Source organism: Pyxicephalus adspersus, chromosome Z, assembly GCF_032062135.1.
Source record: "Pyxicephalus adspersus chromosome Z, UCB_Pads_2.0, whole genome shotgun sequence".
NCBI lineage: Eukaryota > Metazoa > Chordata > Amphibia > Anura > Pyxicephalidae > Pyxicephalus > Pyxicephalus adspersus.
In genome coordinates this window covers 63,198,948-63,208,980 of record NC_092871.1, presented here as the reverse complement: position 1 = coordinate 63,208,980, position 10,033 = coordinate 63,198,948, and the positions used below count along the sequence as shown (strand labels likewise).

Here is a 10,033-nt window from a genome sequence, read left to right as displayed (position 1 = left end):
TCTCTTCCTACAGGTAATATAGTTAATTTATGAAAACAAATGTGGCCACCACCATCTAAGCATTTGTAATCTGCATTATATTATATTTTTGTTCTTGAGTTTAGATATATCTTTAAAAAAAGTCCAGCCAAAATCTTTTTCTAATTTTGGATTAAGTTATAAAGAGTTAGAAAAAAACCTTTAAACCTGTCAGCGCATGCATACCATTTCAGCCTTGCCTGCCTTATTGGTCCCTGGTGCTGAGGCAGTTTTGCTCCTTCAAATATTGGTTGGTATAATATATGGCCAGAAGTTACAAAAAAGTGCATCAATAGCAAAAATCAGTGACTTTCCTTTTCTGATAAACTTGAAAGTGAAAATAGTTAGAGATGTAACCACAAACAAAAAACACGCCACCACCCATGACTCCCTCTACCAAGGTCACGTGGTAAAAAGCTATCACGTTAAAGACGCCATGTTTGTTACTGCTAATTAATAACCTGGGTTTACAACGGATATTCTGCTATATACAACCTTTCTGCCAACCAACTGAAAATTGACTTCATGACCGAACACGATCCCTGTTCATAACCCCAACAGAGGCAGCTATTTCAATACCCTCAAGCTACTTCTCTTTTCAAATATCTCGACCGTTAACAGAGGTGTTATTCTACCAAAGTAATTTAGCTTACATTAAAACTGAGTTTTGCCGCCGCCGAAAAATATTAGTGGAACAGACACGTCGCCTGATGACTGTCGCGTCGGTGACGTCGTTCCCTGCGCCGAATGAAAGAGCTTCTGGTTACTGTGGTAACCGTGGATGCAGGACTGGAGGGAGTTTTGTCAGTGTTGTCCCTTGTTGCCGGACCATGAATTTTTTGGATGAGGCTGTGGAGGGGGCAGCTGTTGAGTCTGTGTGGAGGAAATCCCAGGAGAGCCGCTGCGAGTCTGTGAGTGCCCATCATTCCTCATCAACAAGCAGGCAGTTGTTAGTGTGGGCCCGCACCAAGACCTGTCATGATAGCAAAATAGATGCTGATAATACTAAGCTCCGTCCACTAAAAGAGACATTTAATTTGTGGATACATTTTACAGAGCTGACTGCCCTTCTTGCTTCTAATTCCCCCTTGGGGTCCCCCCACAGCAGTTTTTGACTCTTTGGAGTTGGTGGTGTTCCCCGTGCCCAATGCTGCATTATACAGAACTTTATCTGAGAGACATTGGAAACACGTTGTCTACCTCTATGGCATCTACCTTTAACCACCTAACCGATAAGCCCGACCTTGGTACGGGCTAAAAAAAGTTACTATTTTCGATAACCCCCGAACTTTTCTCACTGTATGTAAATACAGTGAGAAAAATTCGGGTTTATCGATCACTTACCTGGTCCCGCTGCGATCGTCCATCTGTCGCGTTCCAGCGTCGTCCTCCAGCGTCGGGTGTCCTCTCCGGGAAGAAGAAGCCGGCTGGCTTCTTCTTCTAAGCCGGCCGGCTTAGAAGAAAAAACCGGCCGGTTTAGAAGAAAAAGCCGGCCGGCTTCTTCTCCCTCCGTTCTGTCTAGCGTGATCTCAAAAAAAAAAAAATACTAACCTTCTCCCTCCACTCCTCCGGACACGCCCGTCCTCTTCGATCTTCAGCTGGCGAGTGCAGTGACGATCACCGGGGTTTCCCGGTGACATCGCTGCATGCGTCGGCGCGGGAGGGAGGCGGGGCGGGAAATTCAAAATATGAAGTATGGAGGATATACATCTTTTCATCCCGATTATCCAGAAACCAGCAGACCTCACAGCGCCTTCTGTGAAGTGCCGGCCTTGGTGTTGAACTTGCTCATGGTAATGTCTGACTATAAGAGCAGTAATGTGGTGACGGCCTGGAATGATTAGAGGATTTCGTTCTTCACTAATCTCAGTAGACCTTGCAATGCGACCGCCAACGCGAAGTAGTTTATTTTGATCAGTTATTGGATTCAGCTGGTATAGAGAGCTATCCTTGGATAGGTTGAGTCCTTTTGACAAGTTGTGAATCTCTTGCGAATATACTTCATTTTGAACACATTGGATGATGACCCTTTCTGCTTGAACAACCTCTGCAATAGTGGGGGGTCCTTTACAGATGTGCCACTTACGACACTCTCGATTTGTGCCATCTTTGTTTGCGAAGTGATGAACAACAGTGGTGAATAAGACGTGCAGTCGCTCGTACAGCCGATGACCACTTAGAAAACCACTCAAATCTGCGAGATTTCAGTTTTACCTTGGCTTCCACCGAGGTGTTAAGTGTAACTGCAATGGTCTTGATTTCCTTACACTAGGGAGGTGTTTTAGAAAAATATATTATTATACAGTATACCGAATTATCGCATTTTCAGTATTTTTCATTTATTTATGTGTTCTTGTTTAAGCTGATTTTTGTGTATTTTAATTTTATTAAAAGTATTTTTTTTTTTTACATGATTGTGTGTTTCAAACATTTTTTAGACCTCAGTGTAACGCCCAGGTGGTGAAATTACCTACTAGTTTTAGGTGACTGAGGCTTTAAAGCAGAAATAAATCCCCAGCATACTTAAGGAAATATTTAGTAACATGCAAGTGGGGGACATACCTCCTGGTGTGCACCGCTCAAGCGATTGGAGGACCTGCACTCCCTCTGTCTCCCTGCAGACATCTTCTCCCCGACTTCTGCACAGCACACTGGAGTTAAATTATTCTCAGGACTCCATTTTTGTTATCGCTCTGACAACTGGAAGATCAGGAGTGTACACAATTTTCCATTCATTTAGAAAGAAGTGAAAATTCTTCCTGAAAATTGGCTAAACTTTGTGTGAAACATATATATAGAGCCTTTAAACACTTTGTTTACTACTACACTTGAGAAGGAGTACACCGCACTCTCACAGAGTTTTCCAAACCCAAATTACAATTAAAACAATAATAAAGAAAGGGATTCAAAATGACCAAGATAACAAATATATACTTTAAAATTACCAAAAAATATTATTGAAATACAGAATTAAAACACACACTGGCACTACTACTAGAATAAGTATTTAAAATTAATCATAAACTGTTCCTCAAAAGTATTGCTACCAATCAAGGAAGTCCATAAGTGTGCACACATAGTATTGAACCATAATGCAATATTTCAGGATGCACAGCTGGCTTTACATGTCTGAAGATAATATTCTCCTATGTTGTTCTGCCTCTCCAGTCTAAGCACTTGCAGTGTGATCTCTGAAAACTTACAGTTGTGATGAGATGGCTATAACTGCAGTCTTAGGTGAATTGGCTGACAGTGACTCAATCCAAAGGACACCTTGTAGATCTTGAAGAAGTTTATTCCAAACTGTGCAGATCATACACCGATGAACAGATGGATAGGTCAAAAAATCATGCTGTGAGCAGCTAACAGGAGTATGTAACTGAGATGAGTGTAGATGACAGAATGAAGAAGAGGGGAGGAGACAAGAGACTAAGCAGAAGCTAGGGGAAGAGAGAAGGGACACACATAATGAAAGGCAAACCATGCATGTGTAACATGACATATGTTATGTGATAATAAGTTATGTTCTCAATGTGTTTCACGGCACGTAGCCGCTTCTTCAGGAGAAAATTAAAGCAATGGAGAAGTGAAATATTTGACCAATGTGTTATCTCCTCTAAATCCCATGATAGTCTATCTTCTCCATTCTGGGAGAGCTTTAATAAATCAGGCCCATTGTCTTTGATGCCTCTTCACTGGTCTGCTGTCAGATTTTGGTGACTTATTTGATTTCTTCAGCAAGTAAAGCAAGCAGTGTATTGTGTAATATTGCAATATTCTTGAATAGTATACTATTATGGACTTTCTTGATTGGTATCTATTCTGTTTAGGCACAGTTTATTGTTGATGGATTTAAATACTTATTCTGCTATTAGTGCAAGTGTGGTTTAATTCGGGATCAAAGTAATTTGTTGGTACGTTTATGTTATCCTTATTTTTGTTATCTTGCCCATTTTGAGATGTCTTCTTTTTTGTTGTTTCAGGTTCCAAGGCTATTACATTTTAAATCTGTAGCTTTCATTCAAATAATACCTGGGGATCCTGCTTTTATGGTGCTTTTAGAAGCAATTCTTGGTGAAGGGTGACAATGCTTCCTGATTATTGATTTTGCTCTTAGATTGTCACACAACCTTTCTTTGGAGACTGCAAGTGGCAACTTAAAAAACAGTGTTGCCTGCTGTTGTCACATCAGATATCCAGCTCCCAAAAAAATGCATTGCAGCTGTCAATAAAGTGTATACACATTATTGGCAATAGTTTTTGCTACACCATGCTTTAGTACACTAAATGCCATGTGGTGAGGTTTCACGTCTAGGTTCAACCTGTCATTTATAATTTCCAGTGTCTCTTCAAATTTACAGTGCCAGCTGTCTTTGCTGTATTGCTTATTGATTCATGTGTGGCCCACAGGGCTGTACACATTGCGAGACACTCATTTGTGCTATGCTACTTCCTGGTTTTTGGATGTCTGCAATCAAGCTAAAAATACTTGGTATCACACACATGCCGCATGTTTTATAAACTGTATCGCTATGGTGGCTCACCAACCTGTCACACAAAATTGTGCTTTTCCTTTTTATTTTATTTATTTTTTGTTAGGAAAGTTGAGACAAATTGTTGTGAATCTACCACACCTTCTCACAATGTGAGAAAATGACAAATGTAACCTATGATCCAACAAATTATAATGAATCAGTCGCAAAATTATTACCAGGCAACAAGGGAAAGCAATGTTTGCATTTCAGTGACAGAAGAACAGAACGCATAATTTTGTTCTATGGGGGGGAATAGTTGGAGCAAACAGTGCCAAACTCTGCTGTGCACTCCTTTATTGAATAGTACAGCAGTCTCTTCCTCTTAGTTGTCCATCAATGCACCAGATCAAAGACATTGAGGGACTGCTATACACGTGCTAGATTATCACAAGCGTAACAGTTAACCTCAGGTGTGTGTATGTAGTACTTGAATCCATCAAGATGTTATCCTACATACATCCAGTGTCAACTAAAATGCTTGACTTTGCCTGGTGTAAAGGGTTTATTTATTACAGTTCTGTATGTTGGAAAATACATTGACTCATAGTTGCCAGTCACATACTGGTTTATCATTTTAAAGATCACCCGTGCTGTGGAAGCTGTGTAGAAGGCAACCAGAGGATGAAGAACTAGTCACCACTTGCCCTCTACGCTTCTCTTTACCACAAAAATGCCATAGGCCATCTTGGTAGTTCAGGACTTACCCTTTAATATTATCATTTAGTATCTTGATTAAAGCTTCAATCTTCTTTTATAGAAAAGCTGTCAGACACGGCCCATCCCCACTCAGGAGTTTGCTGTACAAGTTGGTGGAGTCAAGGAAACTGGAACTCAGACTGAAAGGACAAATGACCAGAGAGCTTTGGATCTTGATCTTAGGCCACTTCTGGATTACCCGGCAGAAGATATGATCAGAGAACTAAAGAAAAACGGGAGAAGCCATGCATTTGATCACTATGAAGTGACTTGGAAAGAGCCAAATTCACAGGTAAGATAAATTGTAATAATGTATCCGATCCATCTGTACAGTGTAATTAAATGCCACAGCCCACATCTAATGGCCTGGTGATGAGCCACTCAGACACAAGCACTGCATTCTGCAAGGAAATTACATTTGTTCACATACCTGGAAGCATGGGATATCAGTAAGTGCTACAACAGACAAAACTGCAAAGAATAAACACGGAAGGTGAGTATAAGTAGTTTTGGATTGTTTAATACAAGACTACTTGAATACACATGAATGACTAGTTTTTTCTTCCCTAATGGGCATATTCCAAGATGAAAATTCCAGGATTCATTGGGCTTAAATTGTGAGACTACTTCAGGGAACATGAGACATCACTTTCACAAATAGATTGGCCACCACAGTGTACAGAGCCATTGGTTCTACTCTCCTTTCATCAATACAAGATCTTGGCTAAAAATTAATGCAACTCTTGACGTAAATAAATGTTGTGACATCAAATAAGCTTATTGATATGATAACATGTTAAAGGGTGGTCAAAAAATTTTTTAGAGTGTATACTGAAAGGATCTGCTTCTACTTCTAGTTCCTGGAATGCACCCTGACTTCTCCTTCACCCACAGAGACAGACGTCTGGAGAGATACCCCAATAACACACACACACACACTGAGTATTGGTACAAGAGTAAACCATTCTTTATTCGACAAGGCGATCTTTTATACACATAGGTAAACAAGGACGCCGCCACACACACACAGCCCCCACAGCCACCAACCTCTGGCCACACGCAGTGTTATTTGATAAGGCAAACCTTGCATTTCAAAACATTTCAAAATTTCGCCATCTGGTTACAAGGTTACAAATAAACTGAGTAGATACAAAAAGAAGAAAAACAACTCCTTATATGAAAATATAGCTTGTACAAGTATTTGGCTCACATTACCTCTAGTTATACAGTCCTGTAACAATACTTATTTAACCCTTCAATCCCCTCTTAAGTCATGAACATGACCTATTTTCTTTCTATCATAGGGAGGTAAGTAGCATATTTTTGTCCAGGATCTGTGGGCTTTGGACACATAGCGCGGAATGTTTGTATAAGGGAAGAGATACATTGGATACAACAACATAAAATAATCAAGGAAGCAATTATAATTACTATACTGATGTTCTTAACCAACTCAAGTCTGGCAGCCAGCTCAATAACCAGTCCCACCAGGAGGATGAACCAACATCCTCCTTGATATTATTAGCAATTTCATGTAATGCTTGAATATGGGACTGGATTGATCTGGAATGGTCACATAAATTAAAACAACACATTCCTTTAAAATCATGACACCCTACATTATGTTTAAGTAACAAATAATCCACAGCAAATCTAGTTTCTAGTTATACAGTCCTGTAACAATACTTATTTAACCCTTCATATACGTATGTGTGTGTAAATATATATTTATATATATATATATATATATATAATAATGCCCTGCACCTGTGATTCAGAGTTCATCTGATAATAAAATAATAGTCCAGGTATATCATTTTTTAAGATTTGTGTTTGTATATGGTCCAATAACATTTAGATAGTTTTAATATTTCATTATATATTTTTTTATATTTAGGTGTCATGCTTGCATAGCTTGCAGTATTTGGAGGCTGCAACTAACCACCTCGAAGTTACCAGCATATCATGGAACTCAGCTGGGTCCATTATTAGCTGTTTCTATGGAAGGTAGGTAATTGGTCGCCGGAACAGAATCCTGCATGAATACAATCCATGATCCAAGAATCTGTCATGTGGTAGCACTCGTTACAAGATTCTGTTCTTCTATAATAAATGGACAGAAAGGTGAAATCATCAGCACTCTAAGGGACCTTTGATAAAAATTTTTGTACCCAGTGTTTTACAGCTTCATGGGGCACACTTTGACCTGAGTGATAAAGGATTTGTTTCAGCATTGTTTAGTATTGTGACTATGCTATCTGATAATATACCATTCTAAACATTTTTCAAATTTACATCGGATATGAAAGGACTGTAGTCTGGCTGTTTTCTTAAAATGAGTGGTATCTCCCTGGGCCCAGGTCATTGAAAAGTAAAATTGGCCTTCATCACTCACTATGGTAAAAACTGTGTAAAAATTACAGTTAAATGTGAGTATTTTGTAGAAGCCTTCCTGTTTTACTTATTATTATTGTTTAGGCCTCTTTGTTGATAATGGGACACTTTAAACCCTATTTATACATTTTTTGTCCATTAATTAGGCCTAGATTTGGCAGTTTAATTGTTGGAACATAAAGCATTTACTATTTTGACAGCTGCTCTTTCTTATAATCAGCCATTTGGTGGCAGAATGAGTCTTCATTTCAATATGCATTGAAATGAGCAATGCACAGGGATTTGGATGGGTGTGCATGAAAATACAACCAAATTAATCAGCAAAAAATGTATAAACATAGCTCTATGTATTTGCAACATAACAGAACCAGACCCAATTAAAACAATCTCAAACGATGCACCTAAACTACCTCACATTGGGCCTGATTTATTAAAGCGCTCCTTGACGATAGATTATCATGGGAGAAAGTAGGTGATCCAGCAAACTTGGAATGGATCTGATCCAGGATTGAAAACATTTGCCAAATAATAGCAAAAGATTTTTAAGAAATCTATTTCAGATTTGCTGGATCACCCAGGTTCTCCCATGTTAGTCTATCTTTTTCCAATCATGGCCCACGATATTAAAAAAGTATTATTATTCAAATACATTTTAACAAAAGGACCATCAAAATTTGAAAGTAAAGATAAGTATAGTAAGTAAATATTGTTATATATTTACTGTTGATCTTTAGAATAGATTCTTTCTGTTTATGATGTATGTTTTGTATTCTGGCCAACTCTTAGGTTAGGAGATAAAGATTGGAGCACAGAAAAGACTTATGTCTGTACATGGAATCTGGACTGTCGTGGTTTCAACCCTAACCATCCTGATGTAGTTATAGAAGTGTTTGGTTCTGTTATGTGTTTGGCATTTCACCCTTCTTGTCCATCCATTATAGCTGGTGAGTTTGATTATTTTTGTCGGTTTAATTTTACTGGTTGATAGTCATTAAAAGAACAAATTTAAAGGACCTTTATATATCTTTCTAAACAAATATAAATAATATCTATCATGACATTGATGTTGTTCAGAAATGCTATTCAAAAAAACTTTTTCACCAATGGTTAAATCTTTCTCTGATCATGCATTAAAATACCAATACATTAGTAAGGCGTTCTGCAAGAGATTAATGTGGCAGGTACTCCTGTTATCTTTCCTACACCCTATCTATATATCGAGATGTGTTTTGAGCAAAGGGAGGAAAAGAAAATGTAAAATATATATACTTAAAGCAGACCTAAACTCAAAATTTTTATTTTACATATAAGGGTAGACAACTCTTTTATTTAAAGTAAAAATGTTGTATATTTTTTGGTTTTTAAGTGTAACACCCTTTTTTTTATTTTTTTTTTATAATACCTAAGCCACGCATCCGGGAGGCTCTCCGGGAGGCTCTTGGCTGCTCCTAGACTAGGGCATGTGCAGAAGGAGCCCTTTCATCAATGGAAAGAAAAGATTCGGGTTTGTTTTGGGTTTACTTCCACTTTATTTAGCTTCTCAAGGGGTGTACTGTTCCTTATTGTTATTTCTGAATATTCTCAACACCACAATTCCTAAAAAACCTATTTATAAGGAGATCAAATGGTATTCCTCACATAAAAAAAAATACTTAAATATTGATAACCTATTTATTTAAAAACGTATACGCTCTGTGCAATAACCATAAAACTCCTTTAAAAATCTAACATCCAGTCAAGCTTATTTTTTTTAAACATTTTATTTTAATTTTTTTTAACACATTAAAACATTACAAAACAACACTGTAAACCAATCAAGGGGGGTAGGGGGAAACATTCAAGGACACCAAAAAAGATGGGGGTGGGGGCAAAACAGAGTAGGGGGGGGGGTGTCTCAAAGATACATAAGTCCAAAGAGTCCAGAGTAGCAGCAAATGTAAAAAAGGGGGTAAAAAGTCCCAGTTGCAGAGTCCTTGTTTCGGTCCAGGTAGAGTGATACCTGTGAAGAAACCATTACTTATTAAAGGGGGAGAGGGAACAGTAGTGGGGGAACAAGCATAGTATTTAACACTTCAATTACCTAGTAGGGTCTTTTATTCATCAGATTCCTGAAACGCTATACATGGGGCCAGGGTAGACAGAAATAAGCCTAAAGTATAACCTATCCCCATCCTTAACCAGGAAACATACTATATAATTATTCTTAAATAATTGGTTTGAAGATGTTGTGGATCATTTCTAAATGAAACAAATTAAAAATAATGAACAATTACAGCAACATTATTGTCATTACCATATTTTTCGGACCATAAGACACACTGGACCATAAGACGCACCAGTTTTTAGAGAAGGGAAATGAAGAAAAAAAAGATTCTGAAACAAATAGTGTC

The 10,033-nt window shown here is 38.1% G+C and overlaps 1 protein-coding gene across 1 annotated transcript in view; it reads left to right on the top strand.

Moving 5' to 3' along the window:
- Window positions 1-848: 848 nt before the first annotated feature.
- Window positions 849-10,033, top strand: part of DYNC2I2 (dynein 2 intermediate chain 2) — a 16,275-nt gene continuing 7,090 nt past the window's right edge. Inside the window, 4 exon segments of the mRNA XM_072431540.1 lie at window positions 849-929; window positions 5,311-5,541; window positions 7,147-7,256; window positions 8,430-8,587. Of these exon segments, the coding sequence (XP_072287641.1) occupies window positions 849-929; window positions 5,311-5,541; window positions 7,147-7,256; window positions 8,430-8,587 (580 nt within the window).